The following is a 22,289-nucleotide window of genomic DNA, read 5'->3' as shown; positions in this document are numbered from 1 at the left end:
ATATTATTCACTACCTGCTCCGCACGGTTTTATCCGTGTTAAACATTACTGCTCCGCCCCCGTGGGTTATAGCGTGAAGTTATTTTGTTTTTTACAAAATAGGTAGGCGGTCAGGGCAAATTAACCATCTAAGTGGTCACATATTAACCATATCTTAAATCACCAATGGACCAACAATCTTTAGAGCTAAGATGTTATATATCAACCTTTCTCAGTGTCTATCTAAATCTTGAATCGATTGATTGATTGACAAAAGATTGGCGCGTTCGAACAAAAAATCTGTTGCACTTAATGAACAACTGAGCTACATAAGAATTTAAAATATCGTTATCAATGAATTCTTAAACGAAGCAAATAAACCGTTCTATGCTTTTAAATATATACACATACGATGTTAGTATTTCTTTCTATAAAGCAGTCTCGTATCGCTTACCTCGTTGGGCTCACTGAGTTCGAACAGGTCGAGGCGGTTGGCGTTCCACTGTTGGATCATGTTGCGGAGCGCCTCGCGATCCAACATCCGCTTGTCCGCCGCGTCCATCCTGTCACCGCATCAAGCACTGCCTGGAAAACATATGCAATAATTTATCACTTGATATATGTATAAATTAAACATATAAGTCTACGAACACCACGCTATTCATTGTACTTTTATACGATAACTATATAAAATTCTTTAGGAAAATGTGTGTACTACACATCAGTACAAGTTTTGTCAAATTAAACGTCTACAATATACGTCAAAACTGTAGTAGAACCGATTGGAACAATCAAACCCAAGGAGTATGTAAATTTTCTATCCAAACAATTAAGTTACATTACTATAACAGACGCAATATATAAAAAACTAAGTTAATACTACAATATGTTTAACTACAAAATAATATTAGCAGAAATATATAATTGCTTCAAAAAGCATAGTATGTTAGTAAAGTCTGCCGCACCTACGTGTAAACAGATACCTACAGATAATGGACGAAATCATTTAGATAAATACGATAAAGCGGTATTTTCATTCATTTATATTAAATTTACCATTAAGGAATACCATTTCGACAACATCAACGCTTCAGATAATGTTATAACGTAACTTACACAGGCGAACGTTTAGATTAAATCATTATGAAAATACACTCCTGTTTATTTATGTAAGAAAAAATGTTAATGTACATGTTGTATGGTACATATCCGACAGTCAGTCGGCTTCTATAGTCAAAATAAAATGATTTATTTTTATGATATAGGAAGGCTGACGGGCAATTGGGTCACCTGATGGTAAGTGGTCACTAGCTTAATCAGCCTTTAGACTGAAACGCAACAATACTAAGTATTGCTCTTTGGAGACTGATGATCTGAGATCATCTGTCATCTGTCTGTACCACCCACTCATCAGATCTGATGAGTGGGTGGTACCTACCACCAAGAAACGAATGATCAGGAACTAATACAAAACAATAGCATACCAAGCCGAAATGGTCCAATGATTTAAATTATGGATCATTTTCGAAAGTAGCGGTTACGAAATTCCGAACGAGCGACGGCAGAACTTTTCAAGCGCTAAATCTAAGTCATAACAATAATTGTAATCAGGAATGTCACAATAAACCGAGGCATGCCTCATTACCCCATTCCTTCTATAGAAACATTAAGTACTTTAGTAATCATATGTCGTTTATTAAAAAAAAAAACAAACAGAACTTTGCATATACATACTTAAAAACATATTTTTAATCAGCAAGCAAATTTTGTAATTAATTTTAACAGTACCTAATCAGTTGTTTTGGAGTCGGTTCCGACTTCCGGTCAAGTCGGTGTAATTATAATTAACTGGATCGCAATCAACGACAACGCACATCCCGAAGTTATCCCAAAAAATTAACACTCACGTAATTACATAACCTATTTATCCACTAAAATAAATTGAATTGAAATTTATTTAAGTTTTTTTTTTAATAATATTATCAAAACATTGAAATAATAGTTGATACTATAAAATCCTTGACCAACGATACTGGGCGTTATCAATTTCTTCTATCTTAGTGTATCAATAGCAGTGAAAATAAGAAAATACTACAAGTGGGCGGTAACTGGCATTCGTCATGAGCAGGCGCACGGCGCACCTACACGCGTGTTTGTATTTATAACGTAAACATATGGCCCGTTGGAATGGAATATGGACCGACCGAACGTCGACGCCGTAAATTGCGCGCCTCTTATAAATATTGGGAAAATGTTGCCGCAAATTCCTAAACGAAATTAACATTCCCTTTTATTCGACTACGATATGAAGTAAGCTATTCAATAGCCGACTTCACTGGCATTTTCAAGAGCTATTGTTTTAATCTATTTATTATTATATCTCATGTATCTAGTATTATTAAATAAACTAAACTACAGGAGGTGTTATTTACAAGTAAACATTACCAGCATGAAGTCCTAAAAATAGTTAAACTAATATTGTATTTTAATTATCTTAAATTAATCTAAATTTTCATTAAATTTATATTATAACTGAATAAAAATTTATTACGTTACCCTTGAGTTTAATATAACCACGTCAGTTTGTTATCAACGTTTGAAGTCATTGGTTGTATTAACAAATAATATTCTGGTTACTTGGAAACGTGTTTGTTTCACTTTTATCCGTGAGCCGTTATTAGTGTTAACCGGTACCGGTAGTAATCGTAGCCAGCGTTGTTATGGTTAAAGCCGCTTCCGCTATTCGACTCCCTACGATGTACGATCGAGCTACATACGTGTTCAATTAGTAAAATATTCGTTAGACTCAACAGTACATACATTATAGCTCATTGAAAATAAATCTTGATAAATAACAAAATGTTCGGACAAATTTATTATGACTGCGTGTCGAGTGAATATAAATTCAGTCACAAGCTATGTAACTGAGCGTGCGTGGATATCGGCTGTGATTTATTCATATACGTAGTTTTTTCTTAGACGATGAAACTACATATAGTCATTGTTTAATACACTTACACTTAAATGCACCGAACATAACGTCTTATCAATTTCCCGCGATAAATGCGGATTATTCTTCAATATGATTGTGATAGCAAATTACTCTATTTGGAATTCTTTCGGTCGAGTCTTATTGACTAATACTGGAACAACACACAACAATAATTAAGGAATACAAAAATAAATTAAAATAAAAATTAATTAACATAAAAAGACGTTAAGTTTAACGATTACACCTGCCGATACATACAGTAACGACTAGTACGTTGATCTATGCTACAAGTTTTTCGTATTTATTATATACAACATATTATATAGTGTTATTTATTTTTATTAAATAAGAATAAATAAAATATTATTATTACCACACTCTAAAGTTGAATCGAAGAGATCCCTTTGAAATAAATTCGCAATTGTACACGTATAATAATTAAAATCATATAAATAAAAATAATGAAAAAAAACCGCATTGTTATGAAATAAAAGTCGGATAAATGGTAGTCTAATACATTAACTGTACGGTTTACGAGTGTCAAATAATTATTATATAAATCTATTGCATATAATTTACGAAACAAAATGCTTCAATCCCTTAAAGTGTCACTGAAGCACCTACTACAAACCCGTATAAAAGGGATCAGATGGGAGAGCAAACGAATAGAGACATAATATATTTTTTTAATTAAATATAATGTTGTATATGGTATAAGTAATAAAAGTATCATGTATCGTTATTTACGCGTTCTATTTTAAATAGTATCTACTTTTGCAATAGGTAAGAAGTTGTCAATCGTGTCGGAAGTTCACGCTTGGCCGCCGACCTTGTTCCTTCTCGTAAGTATATCTGTTCTTTATATACTACGACTATGTAACATATTGACAAATAAACACGTAGAAAATGTTAACTGGACAGACTCAATTACCGTGATACAACATATTTTCATTTCTTATATTAGTCCACTTAATTAACATTTATTACGACTTACTTACGAGTAGATAGTAGATATTTGTATCACCTGTTCTAAGATAAATTGATTATTTTTTTTTAATTAAAATTAATGTTACTCTATAGCGATTGTCAGCTGATTCTGTCCAGAATTTTGAACGTGATTGAGTGCCCAGAGATAATTATTCGCGATTAATATTTATTTTAGAATATGTAATTCAATACCCCCACACTAAATCAATATATTATTGATACGAGATCAAAATAAAATAAAACTTATTAAATTATAAAATATCATTTGAAAAATACTTTGCACTAAATGCAATTGAAAAAAAAAGCACATGGATGAATTTCGTCAAAAGTAATTGACATTAAAATGTACAACTATTAATTTACGACGTTCACGTCATCTCCTCATCACTATGTATCAATTTACGAAAAAAAAAAAACATTTTTATATTTATGGTAAACTCGTGTGTAAAACTATATATATGATAAGCCATAAAAGGCATGTTTGCAGAACGTTACATTCGAAGATCAATAGAGCTATTCTATAAAACAGACCCAAAACTCACGCGAATAACGATCGTGAAATGTCAAAAAGCTGTATGCGCTTGACTGCAACATAATCGTAAAATTTAAAGAATACACGCAAAAAAAATTATGTACGGACGTTGTTTTAGTAGTTTTTTTCATATTACGAATTAGATATAAGTTGACTTGATACAGAATAACCCTGCAGGTAAGTTATTGAAATTGTGAGTACATATGATCATTGGAAAGAGAGAGACGTAAGCGCCTAAATGGTATTTTTGGCAAATTATGTTGAAAATTAACTTAGTAAATCTCATTTTCCAAGAGTACCATATATAATTTTGCACGTTGTCGATGATCACAGTAAGTATTCAAATGTTTATCTACACAAATAAATCGTAATATCGTGAACTGAAATCTTATCGAATAACCTGCTATTAATTTAAACAATTTACCAACATCTGTATATAATGTAATGATAAGATAAATAAACATTCCTAAAAGAATAAAGTCTGTGTATATAATTAATCTAAGCCACTATCGAGAAATTAGTAAAAAGTGTAAAATAATTATATTAAAAAGAACATTTATTAGTGCTGCGACGCTATATTTTATTATGGTATTTAATTCTACTTTTATAAGTGTAAACTTCAGTCGTATGACCTTTTCTTTTCCGTTTCCAGTTAATAACTTTACATTTAAAAATAAACTGAAGCGCAATTTGAACCGGAGCGACGAAATTAAAATTATTTCTTCTGAGCCGAGTTTCAATTGAACGTGTTAAATTATTTAACACTTAGATTGATTTTATAAACTTTAACAACATTCAGTACGTGCACAAATTTATCTTTGTCTGTGTTTAATCACAATTATAAAAAAATGTTTTGTGTGTCAGAAGTGGAAATAACGCGATTTATGAACGTCGACGTAAACGTGGCTTTAAGCGTATCGTGGGAACAAATTAAGTTAAATAACGAAGGGGTGCAAAAACTGTGAACTGAGCACCGACCCCCGCAGCAAGTGCATAGGGGCGTAACAAGTGGACGTATCGCAACATTACACCGACCCTTGGAACCAAAACACTTTATACATACCATTGGTATTTTAAAAATTTCGATACCAAAATGTGCCTACATTTTTAAACTCACTCCAAAAATATTCTTTTCGTTGTGAAAAAATTTAAGGTAAGGTAATAAAAAAAATTGTTAAACTCGACTTTTACTTTTGTTGTTTTATCTTAATCATGAATCTAAGCTATAATTGGTCTAGGTTCGATTAAGTCAGCTCACACAAATGTGATGTAACGAATGCCATAGCACGTAGAGCCGTTGGACCTGCGCCTGAACTCTTTCCGGTCATGTCTGATTATGACAGTGCGCCTGTTTGCGGACATGGTGCTTGTGCAATATATTTTCTGCGTAGTTGGCTAATCTCTGCCGTGGCCATCAGGAAGACGTATCTAACATTCGTATACTTTTACTAGATTTTTATCGCTAAAATTAGACAATTTTATTGGCTATATTGTTCTAATTATTATATTTTTCTTTTTCGTGCGTTTATTCAAATATTGTTGAATATCTTTAAACACCGATCCAAAGTGAAAAGGTTTATTTTCTATACAGAAGACTTCTTTATATAAAATTTAAAATCTAAATCTAAAATCAATATGATAAATATAAATAAGTGCTATGGTAAATATTAAACTAAAGTTTAAATTTATACTTTTTTGTGACTGTCCATAAGAGATGGATATAAAATAATTTTGCATCGATCGCCAAGGAAACACCAGGACCGAGATTTTTCTATCCATCTACGTTGACATTATCAAAAAATACTACACATAAAAATATTATATAGCTTATTTTCATCCTATAACTCACTACAACTTAAAATAATGTGAAAGTTCCATATCGATTGAAACAGACGTTTTTGCACGAAACCACAAAAACAGACAGTAAAAACTTACCTCTATACATATTACGATGAAAATTTAAGTTCTCTAAAGTTATCATGGATCATTTCTTTATTTGTTTTCAATTTTGTGTCTCTCATCTTTTAGATGTTATCCTTTACACAATTAACTTTTTCTTCGCTTTAACTTTTGCCTTAACCATCAACCTTCATCACTTAGCTATATTTTATTAGTGTTTACTCTAGTTATCTCAAAACTTAGAATCACTCAAAAATGGGGCTGATTTCTTTATATTTTAATATTAACACATATTATCTACCAACTGTCCGATAACCTTCTTTTAAAATCCAAATGTAACGCTTTTTAATATATACAAATAAAAAGTATGAAATATTTAATGATAAAATTGCCTTATTATATTGTAATAGCCGGGTCATCCTAGCGGTTTCTTCATGCACAGCGAATCTTGTGACAAGTCACAAACGCACACACGTACACGATACGTATGACTGTGTTCGTCTAAATCGTGTTACGGGAATCGTGAAACTTGATGTCTGCGATTCGTACGATGATCGCATGATGCGAGCGGTGTGAAATAAGTATGAGAACAAGACCCCTGTGTGAAGACTCCCATGTAGGTTATGTAACTGATTACTGTTATAGAATCACGTAATACAAATGTATGCAGCGTAGTGCATTCTGTAATTGTCGCCGATGCATCCAACCCACGCCTTATCTAAGACGCGTCCGAACGTTATAAAACCTGCTCTCACAGTTGCATTAACGCTTTGTTGCCCTTGTAGTATGGGGTCAACGAGTTTTTAGACCACCATTTATAATCTAATGGTACCATCTTTGATGCACAAGGTGACATTATAAACGGAGTAAGTTATAAGAGTTCAAAATTTCCAATGCGTATTAATAATTAGCTTATAACCTATAGAATAGAGGTCGCAATGTATATTACACAAATGGAATGCAATAGCATGGAGCTAAAGGTAGGATATGACTCATATAGAAGGCACGCTAGTAGTCGAGTCGACAAAGTACTTCACTAAATACCCTTTAAATTCAAATTCATTTTACAAAGCCCTTAATAAATTAACCGCTTTAAAACAGGATCATTTTGTTTTATGATACTGTTAACGTTTTCTTTTTTTGGAATTCCATACGTAAAAAGATTCTTAAATGTTTTAACCATACAAAAAAAATTACCAACAATACATTAGGAGATAAAGGCGTAAATTAGATTTTTTACATATTTCAAAGTTAGCTAAAAAGCTAAGAAGTATATTTATTTGATAGGATTGTGTACATTTGTAACAAATCGACCCCTTTTGCAAATGACCATTAAAAATGTTATCCCGAGTATCGCTAACACGGTTTTTTATTTACATTCTCGTGCACCTGTCACTAGATACATGCACAATGCACATTCCATTACTCGATAGATTTAAATTACTGCTTACATTTCGCTATATCGTATGTTCGTACTAAGGTGTTTTATTCGTATCTGATTAAGATTATCTTGAATCGTTAAAATACTCCCGGGTACAAACGATTATCACTTTGTTTAGTATACAATTCATCGAAAGCTAATCATTTTTATCATCGTTTTATGTGTTTCTTAATATTAATAATTCGATAACAACTTGAAAAAACGAGAATCTTACTGTGCTCTAGCCGTGACAAAATACTTAAAATCTAAATGAATTTTTTACATATTTTAAGTTTCAGCTGTTTATTTTTTGTAAAACATTTTTAAATATCTTAAAACAAGATTGTACAATTTGTCTCCGAAATTTCGTAGAATTAACCAGATTTTGATAGCAAATCTAATCTGTTTCAGTAAAAAAAAACTCGCAAATGTAACTTTATATTTAGAGAGTTGTTGGCAAAGTGATAGTAGGGCAGCAGTTGTTAGCAGTCGGGTTTCGTTCCGGTGCGTCAGTGAGAGCTTCGCGACTTGGCGAGCCACCGCCACGTCTAGCCACTCTCGAATCCGAACTACGGACGTACAATGAGAACAAGACGCTACAAACTTCGACTTTTGTACGACTACGAATGACCATGACCGATTGATGATAATGTTAAACATTAACTACAATAGTATGAATAACTAAAGCGTATTTGTAAAACAAAATAAGAAGAAATAACCGAGCAAATTTACCGAACAATCTGAACTACAACTTAGCAAATATTTAAAGTAAACAACGTTTTCCTTCATGACATTTTAGACGGGGTAATAATAAAAACGTAATGATTGAGTCGGGATATCGACCACAGGGTTATGGGGTGATCGGAGCCAGGCACCAAAGCATCGTGCAGCAGCGTATTGTCTCACGCATTTGTCCATAAAAACTCTAATACCACAGTAAGTTGATACTGACATTATTTAACCGATGGAAATCATAGAATATTTTCGTACCAGCTAACCATTCTCAAAATCCAGTTAAGGCAAAAAAGCATTTCAATCGTTTTTTGAGCTAAATGGCTTCATACATAATATTAATAATTCTATTGGAAATATTCTATATATATATCCGGTTCATTAGTAGGTACGTAGTATTCACCCGACTCCCTTATTACTTTTCTATCATTCCTTATATTACTAGTCCGACAGTTTTGAAAGTAGCCAAAAACGTTAAGACTATTTTCATGTCAAATCTGATGCTCTACATTTTTAATTTAAATTTTTATCGTCTCTCACTTTTTCACCTTTTTTAACTTTGTTTGTTGTTTAAGTTGAATAAACTTATAGAATTTAAGTAATTTTTGGAATTGGCTGCCTAGTGACTTTTTGGATTTAAGTAATGTCAAATCTTAGTACATATTTCGATTTCAACAAGCCTGCTGGAAAATTATATTCGTTATCAATTTAATTATATTATTATCAGTAAGCAATAAATTAAACAGATTTCACTTTATTGCTGTAATACTACAAGGTAATGGGTACTCCGATCTAAAGAGGAAATTAGGCAAATTTAAATTTCGTCAGAATCGAAATCTAGTGAAGTTAAAAGATAAAATCGGACAATACAATTCTTACGTCAGCGATGTTCAGAATTGAAATACATACTATTACAAGCTATTGTTCAACAAAACTGCTGGACCTTGGTGATCCGCTAAATATGTTATACGGGCGATTATTAGTATTGAGAAAAGGGATGCAGACTATATAATCCAATTGCATTATGATGAAATAACAGAACGAGCACGTCCATAAATCATAACGCTGTACGTTTAAAAACGAAGGTTATAATGTTAAACAATGATTGAGCACACACCGTGAAACGATCGTGTTTTTATTATTAATTAAAATATGTTTGCGCGACATCATCCATCCAGACATAATATCAAATCAAAACATACCTGAGAGATAATTAATCAAAAGTATTGTAAATATTGACACAAAATATAATACTACGAATATACATATACCAAACAATCAAATGGTTTTCTCGTGATGTTTGCATATAAGATTCGTATACAAATAAGATCCTTATATATCAGCATAATGACAACTGATTATTATATTTTCCAATAAAATATTTAAGCAAAAACATTTACTAAACATTTACTAATATTTAGTAGGGGAGTATTTTTTTCATTTATATCGCTCGTCATAACTCTTATAGTTAATACATGTATTCTACGATACTTTGAATAACTTTCCAAGATTATAAGCTTGGTGACACTGTGATACTGCTGGTAATAGAAGACTTAATTGAACACAGATCCAACCACAGAAAAACCTGTAATCGATTGCCAAGTTCTATTTACCGTACGCCTTGAGCTAGATGGAATGCTTGGAATGTTGGAATCAATAAATGCACTATTAGATTATAGCTTGTAAGCGAGAAGACTTCTCACAACTGTTACCGCTATACGTATATAGTCTAATTAATTATTTCTAAACAATCACTCATTTCGATGTTAACCTTTTTTTAATATTGTATTTAAGATTGTTTTATTATTATTAAACGAACGTTCTATTTAAATAAAACAAATGGCTTTATTTAACGATTAAGTTTTATAAATGTACTACTTAAATGTATGTTAAAACATTGACATGACTTAATGACCAGTAATTTTCTCGCTTTAAAATATAATCTACATTTAAAACCGGTGGCCGAGGTAGTTTAACAACAACTGTAGAAAATAAAAATGCTTAATGTACATATGTTATAGTATTATATTTTTAATTTAAATAAATGCAGTTTCTTTTATTTACAAGCAATCTCTATTGTTTTTCTCGATGTTTGTAACGTAATAAGAGTCGATTCATAATACCCGACGCACCCGTCAGCGAGTAAGCTAGACGCGTTCCACTTGCAGACTAATTGAATTAGAAGCAATCGGCCCTGATGATGGTACTATGCCTCTATTGTATACCTTTCGGCTTTCAACGCTCATTTCTTTGTTCCGCTTAATGTATACAATGTTACACTTTGAAACCCCAATATTAATGATCGCTAGTATTAAGATTTAGACGTTTACATCTTAACCGTGTACGATTTCGGATCCTTCGTGCGATACATAATATTTATTGTTTCTTAATAAACTGCAAAATTTCTCAAAAAAAGATAAGCATTTTTCTGATTTTTTATGTAATGTTTAGGTCAGAACTTTTATAACAAAGTTCTATTTTTAAACGAAAATCTTCATGAGCATAAAACTAAGCATTTAATACAGAAAGAAAGTGCTAACTTCAAACCCACGTCAGCCGCAAGCATTTCGTTGATAGAAATGTCCCTCACGTAGAAACTGCCGTGAGAAAGTAAAAAGACGCAATCAACGAGAGAAAAGCGCACGGTGCCGGCATAGTAGCAGCTTAATGGTTTGATTAAAAATTCAGGACATCCAACCAGCTTTGACCCACTACCATACGATTAATACGCGAATTGCAGACAAATATCCATCAAGTTGTCAAGTTTGAAAATACAAAAATAATTATCTCAAGTAAAGAGTACAAATTAAAGACATGAATCGATAAAATTGCTAATTACATATAAATACCCCAAATGCATTCAAACAACTGCGAAAGTACAGTTGAAAAAAAAAACCATAAAAGTTGTCGGTAATTATCCTAAAGAAACACGTAGATAGTCAAAATACTTACGCTACTGGAATTGGTCGAATATTATCTGGAGAACAGCAACTGGTGTAGAAGTTATTTACACCATACTATCTGAAACAAGTTAATATTTGAATTATCATATCATTCGATGAACAAATTAACAGTGCGTTAATAGTGTCAGTCATCAGCGCAGTTGCAGTAATGGCCTTAATTGATAATAACCGACATTGCAGGCCAGTGTTACGTATCCCATGATAAATTCTTTTGACCTAAGTATAGAATTCAACGAGTGATGTTCACTTTGTTCTTTATATGGTGTCGAAAATGTTAGCGCTTTGTAGTGCTAGTGTGAAAAAGTTATCGTTTTTTTTTTTTTGTGTTTTTGTTACGCGATAGCTTCACCAATTATTATGTGACGTGTTTGATTTATATTTTATTTACTAAGCACACCACAACTAATACGAAGGACTAAAACTTCTATCGTATAAGGTGCATGTACTTTTCTTAGGTACATTTTACTATCACACATAAAGTAATTAGATACCTAATTATTTATTTTTCGTGTCATTGACATTTAGTACGAATTACGATTGCATGTTATCAGCCTCTGTTGTTTTCGTAAGAAGATATTTATTATTTTGTTTTATTTAATTTTTAATTAAAAATATAATTAAATAAAATAAATATTATGTAGTTCATTTTATTGCTTTATTCTATTAAATGTTTCTAAAGCAGAATTAACTACGCAGGTCCAACTCCAATACCTATACCTACATAATATGAACGATAAAGTTCGCACGATAGATATTACCGGCCTTAGCACACCTGAGTCATTGAGGCAACGACCGAATAGGTAGACAAATCGTTGTTGCTCAATATTAAATTCATCGATCATAACATTGGAATTAAATAACGCATTTTGTCCCATGTGGGAAGTTCATCGCGCATATCTTATAACAAAACAAAGTTTTCATCATCATCCAATATTATTCATTTCTGCAAGTGCTTATTTTGTAAATATTTATTAAAAGTCTTCGAAAACAAGCTGATCAATGTCATGAACTATGTACTGTGCAGTCTTAAAATTTCTAACAATGTTTGCTACCTATTAAACTTACTTCATATTTATAATGGCAACGGAAATGCCTTCGTATAAAACACTACTTCACTAACGTTTATTTTTTTAAACGTACCTCGTGTAATGAAAACGGGTTTCTCTATAGTTAGCTAAAGATACAATTATAATAAATTTTATACTTGGATTATATATGTTAGTGATTCTACGCTTTGTAATGTTCCTTATGGTTAAGAAAAGAAGGCAGTTAATCCAACTGTTTACGTTATGTCACGCACTGCAGAAATCCCTTACAAAGCCAATTAGAATGCAAAACACAGCATAGGGCGCGCGTACGTATAGTCATTCAATACAATGCTACACGACCGATGGATCACGGCACGTGTCATGACTCAAGACCAATGAAATTTATGTGGGCCTTACAATTACCATACAAAATATTATAACAGTGGTGTCTATTGTCACTCAGTCTGTTCTTGTTCAAATATTGCAATAAAACTGATGAGAAAACGTAATTGTTTATAATGTTCTCATAATTTAAAATATTAATAATTTATTATATTGTTGAATGTAATCCACAGAAATTGCTGTGAATTTGCCTGCGTTAAATTTGAATTACATTTCCGTCTCATTTACGGCTGCAAATTCGATCCTTGGGGTTGTAGCGTTAAGTCAGCCATTTCAAATATAAAGTTGGCGTTGGAAGTTTGATCTATTTCTATTGCCACATATTGTTAAAAGTGTCTAACAGGAATGGGTTTTTTGAATACTTTGAAAAATGGTCCTTCCTATGATTAGTACATCCAAAAATACAAACTCTGCTGTTCCATTGTGTACATATCTCATATCTGTTACTCCACTAACCTTGATGACATTGATAAATATGTTATTCTGGTTTACAAAAGGCAATAATTTAATATTTCAATAATCAACACACACTAGCAATTTTAACTTGATTATCGAGTATGTGATATGAAAAATACTTTTTCATTTTTATTATTTTACTTAGTGGTAAGGGCTTGTGTCAACTTACCCGGGATCACCTACTCATCAATTAACCCCAATAATTTCCTTTGTTGTAATACCAGTGTCTTTGAATGGGAGTGACAACTACCTACTACTTTCTTTACAAATATGTAAAAAAAAATTATTGCATAATACTTTTTAACTACAACAATCAAACAAAATCATAAAAATAAAAGTTGATGAATTTTTCAATAAATTAAAGCAGTGTCGATCATAAATGTAGTCTTTTTCACATTTTTTAAGACAATATAGTTCATATATGTTAACAACCTGAATAATTTTGGAATAATTTTGGGTGTGTTTTAGAACTGAAATACTGAAAAATCTAAGTAGTAATGCATAAATGATGATATTGTTATTTTGGTACAGTTGCCATAGTGCACTGTGTAACATACATAAAATGTTCTTTACGCTTTTATATTATTTGAAAACTTTTTTTTTTCATATAAAGAAAAGGCAAAGGCAAAAACAGTAAAATATATAAAAATTAATAAATTGAAATATAAAAAAAATATTAAGAAATATAATGACAAAGTGATTGATTAGTAGTATCAAAACTTATGTTCAAATGAATTACAAAGTAATATCCTTATGAAAAAATATTATTGAAATTGAAGTTAATATAGTCTTAATGAAATCAAAAAATTACAAATAGGGTTGGAATATTCTTTGAAATATTTATTGAATTTTTTTTTTTAAGCCGTAGTTTCTCTTACCTTGTGCATCATGGAATGTGAAAAAAGTTTTAGTGCCAAAATATTTTAGTTACAGCTAAAGAGATTATCGAATCTGGATACAAAAGTTGTAATACATAAATATATTCACCATAGTCTTAGGTATGTACGAGACAAAATTTGAAGAAATAATTATCTTCTATACAAGTGTGTCATATTGATATAAACTTTTAAAAGTAAGATAGTTTGTTTCGAAGTCATTGTTAAATATTGTTAAAATCTAACAACATTTTTTTTACCAACTTTAGTTCCTCTAATTTTTTTTTGTCTACATCGTTCAGTTTATATATTAAATTACATGCAACTGAAACCAGGCCAGTGAGATCTAATATATTTTGTAACTTAACAAAAATCAAAAAGTTCTTACATTTGGTATACTTTTTTAATACTGAGTTAAAGTGTTCTTGAAAGTTTATAAATGCAACCTACCAAATAAAAAGTCACTGAATACAGCACATAATTTGATGATTCAGATCCAAAGTTTATAAAGTTACTTAAATCCTTTTGTTTGAAGTTTTAAGCAGTAAAACTTTCGTATTGTGTACGTATCAAATCATTTTTCTTAACATAAAAAGGTACGTTAATTCGATCTTTATAAAAATTAACGAAATTGTTAGCAAAACTTGTTATATTTTTTTGCAAAAAAGATGCTAGTAAAATTGTAATATATGATTCGTTACTAACCTTCACAAACATTCAAAAACGAATTTTCAATTTGGATCACATGCCAATATTCACACATTTTATTAAACACAACCACTTATTTCAAATATAAAAAGTTGAACAACTTTCAAAACTTTTTGACGGCACCGATAGTGAAACACCTCATCACATCACAATAGTTATTTCGTTTAATCGCTAACGTAATAAGGTCAGCTGAACCACTTTTTTTAGTTAATAGATACTCTTATGAACATCTACTGGTAATACATTTTTTCACAAATATAATTATTATGTGGTGAAAAACTTAAGCACTCGAATCTTGATGACTGACGCAGGCAACGAAGTTTACAAAACGGGAAATGCGCACTGCGCAGGTATCAACACTCACAGTGTTTCTCATCTAATACAAAACTAGTGTTACCACTTCAAAATCTTTTTTTCCGTATTTGTTTTTTTATATGATATTTTATATATAATCGAAAATATTATAATCTAAAATATTCAAATGAGGTGCTTAACTTTAACTTTAATACAACAAATTAAAAAACAACATTTTTCACGATATTAATAAAGATAAAACATATTATAATATTATAAAATGAGTGCTAGGAATGTGGCAAAAATGAGACACAATAGACCTAAGAAACGATAGAAGAACAGTGAGCGCTGTATGTAATGATATTATATTATTGCAAGAAGGAATATCTTGAAATTTTCTTTAAATGATATATAATTATTGAGAATACTTCAACAAAAACAACCTTTTCAAGTAATTTTTGACTATAGATGCATTGAAAACTATACATTGAATATAATAAAACTCATAACTACATTATATTATAGTGCAAGAATAGTGTATTTCATATCATTCAAATAGTGTTAGAAGTAAAAATATTGGGCTAGTAACATTGAATCATGTATTCTATGAGTCTACTGTACCGTCAACCGTGTTTATACTCTATACACTGTGAAGTGTGATCTGTCACTGGGCTTGGCTTGAAAAACGCCGGTCGCCGACTCGACTAGTAGCGACGAGCGACTAACGACAAATCGTTAAACTAAATACAATTTATGTAGAATTAATAACTGAAACACAATGCAAGAAGATTACCCTTAAAAAAATATAAATAATGGCTACCAGCTCCAAGCACATAAAAAGCACACAATTGTTGGTACAATTTAAAGTGAAATTTGTTTTTTCCAATTTTATATTTATTTCTATTTCAATCATAACCATACCATATTTATTAAAAGAATATTTGGCATAAGTTTATCAAATCAATTCCTCATATTGTTGACTACCAATCTGAGATAGATCTAGATTTAATTGCATATTACAAGATTTTTTTCCTTTAATGCAAGTCAAATAGATTTTACAGCAAGCAAAGAAAACGTCAAGTTTTTTATAGATTTATTTAATATATTGTTCTAAAATTTCACATTCACGCACATACACACAGTAAAGTTCATTTTTAAAATAATATTCTCAGTCTGACTTCAAATATGAAAGAAACTTTAAAATGTCACTACTTGATAGGCGCACATAGCAATATCATTAAGGTAATAGTGTCAATACATACATAATGATGAAATCAGTACATAACATTTCATTGAAATACATTAGCAACTAGAACTAATTTATGACAAATAACTAAAAAGGGAGTAAAAAAATAACTGAATCAAAATGAAATATTTATTATCGAAAATAATACTTGACTTTCAAGTCAAATGAATAATCTACAAAATTGTATCATTTGATTTCTTACAATATAAATCAGGAGATTACAAAATACCTATTATAATAGAAATAGAATAAATCTACAAAAAAAGATCTTACAAATTATATCTTAGACTTGTACGTTGCTAGGGAGAGCTAAGTTTACCCAAAATTTAGCCATGCAAGAGTTTTCTTTGTAAAATGTTTGAAGTAAATGCAATATAATCACAAAAAGGACATCTTAAATCTGATAATTATTTTCTCTTTAAAATATTCCTCACATGATTAAAGTTTGGGAGCAATCTCGTTTGAGACTTGTATTGTTACGATAACCCCCGAGATAGCAGTGCCAAAGAGCATTCATAAATATAATTTTTATGAAATCATTAAATAATCACAGGGGTTATAATGACAAACAAATTACACTAAGAGTGAGTTGTGTGAGAAACAAACATGTTTACTGGTCAGAGCCTTCTTCTTCCTCTTCTTCATCTTCTTGCTCTTCTTCAGTGGAACCTTCATCTTTTTTAGGCGGAGGTGCATCTTTGCGTGGCCTACCACGACCTCGACCTTCACCAGAACCACTCTAAAAGACACATTATTTAAATTAGCATAATTAAGATTTAAAAAAAGCAGTGTTAATTACATTACTAAGTTTAAGTCAATGTATATAATTTTATAATTTACAATTATTACCTTTCCTTTGGGAGCTGCCGCCTTTTTTTTGGAACCTTTAGGTCTCCCTCTTCCTCTTTTGGCTACAGGTGCCTGTTCATCATCTGAGGAGTTTTTAGATTCTTTAGTTTTAGCAGGAGCTGCTGGGGGTCGACCTCGTTTCTTAGCATCTGCTTTAGCATCCTGAAATAAAATATATTGTAAATATTAATTACAATTATAACTTTCATTTAAAATAAGCAAAAGTTTGAAAGGTAAAATTTACGGATTGTGTTCCATTGGATTTAGGTCTGCCACGGCCTTTTTTCTCCACTGCTGTTGATCCATCATCAGACATTTTAATAAAATCTAATAACACCTACAAAGGCAAAACCTGAAAGAATAATAATACAATGCAAATAAATGCTAATTTATAAAATAAAATAAATATATATTTAACAATTATATTAATAAAATTGAAACGATTAAAATTTAAAAACAGAAATAGTAGCTATTAAACCTCATCATTGAATGTAAGAAACAAAGAAAATCGTTAAAGAAAATAAACAAAACTATAAGTCATTAGCCTCTAGCTAGGACGCTTACGATTGTTAATATTAACGAACGCTTGTCGTGAATTATTAAAGACGATGTTTCGATTTTCTGTTAGTAACGAAGGCACAAGGTATTATTTGAGTAAATAACACTCTGATCATTCGTCTAAAAATCTTAACACACGCACAATAATAGTTACTATTTTATGAGACCCAAGCCAATTTAATGGAGTCTGCCATTAGGTAATTAAGAAATATATATATTCTGAACACTTGTAGCCAACAATATTTTATATAAAACAAGAATATTACGAATTTATTTCGCATTTAATAACATAAAACACATTTTATTAAAAATATTAAGTCTACTTACAAAATTGTTTACAGCCAACGATATAGCAATGGCAAAGAATATTATGGCGGGCTCGAGCTGCTGTGATGTGAACGCTATCCGCTTGCCGGTGTTTATTAGGCGTCGGTGTAGAGGGCGCTAACGTATGCCAAGCTTAAAAAGTTTTAAAAATATTGATAAATATTATATTCATTTTTAAAATTAATAAAAAGAACTATCAAAAAATAGGTATTAATTTCCACTTCTTATTTTTTATATTTTACAAAATATTCTGATAATAGTTTTATATGAGAAATCAATTATTTTATTTTTTAAATCATAAGTTGAATAATTTTTTTTCCCCATTTTACTATTAAAAAACAAATAGTATATGCGATCTATTTTTGTCTACGTACTTAATCTCTTCAGCTTTTTTTAACTTAAAAATTCAAATTATATTACTAAACATTTATTTTAGTGAAATAATATACTTAATAAATCTAATTAATTAGGAAGTTTTAACTAATTACTACATTTTAGAACTTTAACTGGAAGTTACTTTCTTTTAATTTATTTCGGTATATACATACAACGAATACCACGATATCTCGCTTGTTAGTTGAAGCCGTTAGATATTCAATAACATAAAGCTTCACGTAAAAAATACGATCAGCTAGTATGTTTTCCCACGACGATGGGTTTGTACACTGCGTCATAATAAGTTAATAATTTTTAAGTATTTTTAGCTATAATTTCAACAATTGTAACGATGAATGTCGCAGAATGAGGTCTTACAAATAAAAGGTTTCTTTTTCAATAATATACTTTTTAAGGTGAGAATTATTTCTTATTGTCCATTTCTGGGGTAAATGCTATGAGTTATTTCGGCAAAAATACTGTCAATGACAAAGACACATAAATGAAATTGGGCGTTCACACGTAATGCATTGGGTTTTGGCTAAGTATACTGCACGTGTACTGGAGGCTTAACATAATATTCGTCAGGCTAGGTAACAATACCACCCACAATAGTTTTTCTAACACCAAATAATACTTTTATTGTTTTTTTTTTAAACAGTGTGTTGTTTGTTTCATCCATTGTAATATGAAAGAAAAAAGTGATAATCATAGCCAAATCTACAAAATTACTTTTGAATTTACTGGGTGCACCTGAAAATATATGTTATGTTGGTTATCAAGAATTAAATTAAAAATTAAAATGCGTAAATTAGGGAGACTAATATTAAATCGACAAAACAGCAACACAGACATCCGATTATTTATTGATTAACTTTGTTTTATCTTTTACGCTTCTCTCAATTCAATTCTTAGTTTAATGGCTTTGAGTTGTGCCGACAGGGCACAGATTATTTCGTCAATGTCATGTTACGCTACTCTACAGGGTTAATAATGATGACAATTGACAAATAGATGACAAATGACATTCATCAATAAGACAATATCTTTACAAACAAATAAATATATTATTAATTACATAAGCGCTACCTGCGCATTTATAAAATTTCATTTAGTTTTATATATTTACAATACCCAAGGCAATACCACTACGTTTAACGGTTAGAAATTAAAAAGAATGTTGAATATATTCGTGTATGTATATTTTAATGCTTTTCATTAAACATTTGCAAATATATATTATGTAAAACGTAAGTTTTACAGTATTGTGTGAACTAGATATCTGCAAAATTATTTAAAAAATATATATATATATATATATATATATATATATATATATATATATATATATATATATATTTTTTTATATATAGTTTATCATCAATATGCATACACATTGAAGAAATATTAAACATTTCTTACATCACCAACCTAGAGAACTAAAATGTTAAATCTCTGAAGCCTGTAGTTACACTAGCTCACCCACCTTTCAAAACGAAACACAACACACACACCAATTGCTGTTTGATGTTATATAATAACTACCATTAGGGTTGTAGGGCTTGTACAAAGCCCAAGAACCCAGTAAACAATTGATTCCATCAACTATATTTAAATATGTAATTGTTCTATAAAATTATAGCTTATTCTAGTCTTATATATTCATAGGTAAAAAGATAATGAAACCACCTATTGAGCCAAAAAAGGAAGATTGTTGTAATAGTGGATGTAATCCATGTATATTTGATGTCTTTCAAAGACAGTTGGAGCAATTTAAAAGGAGTAAAGAAGCCGGTGAGAACATAAATGAATTGAATGGGATATCTGAGCTTGAGTACACATATTTTATTGTTACTGACATTATAAAATTGTGTGATTCTCAAAAAATTCTCAAATTTAAGCTATCAAATAATAAAAATAATATGAAAGTGCGATGGAACCCTGGTGACCATTTTCTTTTAAAGTATATTTGTGATGAAAATTCATCTTCATGTACAAGAGCATATACACCTATCAAGTTGAAAGAGCATGAAAATGAAGATTTTGATTTTCTTATTGTAATTAAAAAGTATATAAATGGATTAGTATCAAGCCATGTTTATAATTTAGAAATAGGGGCAACGACGATGTGGAGAGGACCTTATGGCCATTACAAAATCGAAACAAACAAATACAATAGAATCATAATGATTGCCCAAGGCACAGGAATAGCACCATTTCTATCTATTATAGACAATATTTTAAGTAATGAAGATGATATGACTAAAATATTTTTATATTACTGCTGCAAAAATATTGATGAAGTTTTATTTAGAAATGAGTTATATCAATATAATGCCTACTGGAATTTTTCATATAAAATATTTTTGGGCAAATTCTTAGGAAAAAGTTGTTCTCATTTAAAATACAAGGAACCTATATTTGTAAACAAGTTTGATATAAAAGAATTAGACAATCTAAAACCATTCCTTAATAATCAATTTCTAGTTTGTGGCTCCGATCAATTTATGAAAGAGTATGAAAATATTCTTAAAAATGGAAATTATACAGATAGCATAACATTATTTTGACTAAGTGTAGAGTAGCATTTTTTTTATTGAGTTTAATATGTATCTTAGTATTAAAAAGTTTGAAAAGAATATTATACATTTTGTGATTTATATATTGTAATTTTGTTGGTACTTTGGAACATTAAATTTAATTTTATGCACTCTTTTATAATAAGACATGCAGAAACTAAAGTGTTTACATTATTATGATCCTATTAAATATTGGTCTTTTAATTTTACAAAAATTTATGATTGATGATTTTAACATATTATCATGTTTCAGTAACATGAACATTGCTTAAATATAAATTGTTGAATCATGAGGAGAATAATTTTAATATAGGTCAGGTACTAACTCAGGCTTTGTAGTCAGACATCATCATATGGATATTGGACATGGTGTAAGTATTATGGATAGGGCTGTCTTACAAATGATTGTAAGTACAGTAATATGTATCCATTATAAATACATATCGAGGCAAAATAGAATAACAAGATAGTGAAGCTAAGTCAAGTACTGAGGCGTAGCTATAGCTAGTAGGTGTCGACTATTGGGTGGTATACAAAGTGATTTTTCGCGGGAAAATCTTAATAATAAGTACCCAAAACATTTTTGTATAATCTATTGTAGTAAGGAATTAGTTAATAATAAATTTACTACTTTTTTAAATTAACTTACCGATCGCGGCCCTTGACTTTTATAAGTTTTGTCTTAGGCTGTGGTTTCGTGGAATTTAATATAAAACCAATTCTACCTACGAAAGGTCAAAAGATATTTTATGTCTCAGATACTAATTATCGGATATTTGGAAATAAAATTAAAGTGGATATACGTAGTTGAGTGGAATAGTGTTGTAATAAATAAATACACACATATTAATAAAGAACTGTTAACTGTAGTAGCGCAAAATATAGCTGTGCTATTAACAATTTTCAAATCTAGAACTCGTAGAAGTTCTATAAAAACAATACAAAATGCAAATACTTCCCGTGCTTTTTTCTTAAGGTTGGTAATAATCTTTGTTCCCGCCTGCGTGCGTGTATGTAGATAATATAAAGAAGTTCGTTTATGGCTTTAACATATAAAATTACTAACATAATATTTTCTGAATAAATTT

General features: G+C 30.3%; 3 protein-coding genes across 8 annotated transcripts in view; 1 reads left to right on the top strand and 2 right to left on the bottom strand.

The window, feature by feature from the left end:
- LOC125064330 (afadin) overlaps positions 1 to 15,325 on the bottom strand; it is a 59,858-nt gene extending 44,533 nt beyond the window's left edge. For 4 of the 5 annotated variants that reach the window (XM_047671305.1, XM_047671309.1, XM_047671308.1 and 1 more), the window contains exons 1-3: positions 14,971 to 15,325; positions 11,494 to 11,562; positions 434 to 564 (exon numbers count right to left, since the gene is read on the bottom strand). In XM_047671305.1, the coding sequence (XP_047527261.1) occupies positions 434 to 541 (108 nt within the window). In that variant the 5' untranslated portion in view covers positions 542 to 564; positions 11,494 to 11,562; positions 14,971 to 15,325. The remainder of the gene's footprint in view (positions 1 to 433; positions 565 to 11,493; positions 11,563 to 14,970) is intronic. The other variant, XM_047671307.1, reaches the window with a different exon arrangement.
- A 1,303-nt stretch (positions 15,326 to 16,628) lies between these two features.
- LOC125064089 (high mobility group protein HMG-I/HMG-Y-like) lies at positions 16,629 to 18,373 on the bottom strand. The gene is made up of 4 exons (XM_047670877.1): positions 18,248 to 18,373; positions 17,607 to 17,714; positions 17,363 to 17,524; positions 16,629 to 17,252 (listed from the first exon to the last, which is right to left on the bottom strand). The coding sequence occupies exons 2-4, from the start codon at positions 17,676 to 17,678 to the stop codon at positions 17,124 to 17,126; spliced, it is 363 nt and encodes a 120-aa protein (XP_047526833.1). The 5' UTR covers positions 17,679 to 17,714; positions 18,248 to 18,373; the 3' UTR covers positions 16,629 to 17,123.
- Positions 18,374 to 19,661: 1,288 nt separating this feature from the next.
- On the top strand, positions 19,662 to 21,260 carry LOC125063963 (NADH-cytochrome b5 reductase-like). Of its 2 annotated transcripts, none has more exons than XM_047670700.1 (2): positions 19,662 to 19,782; positions 20,291 to 21,260. In XM_047670700.1, the coding sequence occupies exon 2, from the start codon at positions 20,302 to 20,304 to the stop codon at positions 21,190 to 21,192; it is 891 nt and encodes a 296-aa protein (XP_047526656.1). In that variant the 5' UTR covers positions 19,662 to 19,782; positions 20,291 to 20,301; the 3' UTR covers positions 21,193 to 21,260. The 2 variants fall into 2 exon arrangements, with proteins under 2 accessions (XP_047526656.1, XP_047526655.1); XM_047670699.1 differs by having other exon boundaries at positions 19,670 to 19,816.
- The last annotated feature ends 1,029 nt before the right edge of the window (positions 21,261 to 22,289 follow it).

The sequence above is a fragment of the Vanessa atalanta genome, chromosome 5, assembly GCF_905147765.1.
Source record: "Vanessa atalanta chromosome 5, ilVanAtal1.2, whole genome shotgun sequence".
Lineage (NCBI taxonomy): Eukaryota > Metazoa > Arthropoda > Insecta > Lepidoptera > Nymphalidae > Vanessa > Vanessa atalanta.
The sequence above is the reverse complement of the archived record's forward strand: the minus strand, read 5'-3'. Positions and strand labels throughout refer to the sequence as shown.

What these genes read in the sequence shown, in the direction of transcription:
- LOC125063963 (XM_047670700.1), top strand. Translation starts at nt 20,302, where the DNA reads ATGAAACCACCTATTGAGCCAAAAAAGGAAGATTGTTGTAATAGTGGA.
- LOC125064089 (XM_047670877.1), bottom strand. Translation starts at nt 17,678, where the DNA reads ATGTCTGATGATGGATCAACAGCAGTGGAGAAAAAAGGCCGTGGCAGA. An exon ending in AATCCAATGGAACACAATCC is followed by an intron (nt 17,525 to 17,606) that starts GTAAATTTTACC and finishes ATTTTATTTCAG; the next exon opens with GATGCTAAAGCAGATGCTAA. An exon ending in CGGCAGCTCCCAAAGGAAAG is followed by an intron (nt 17,253 to 17,362) that starts GTAATAATTGTA and finishes TGTGTCTTTTAG; the next exon opens with AGTGGTTCTGGTGAAGGTCG.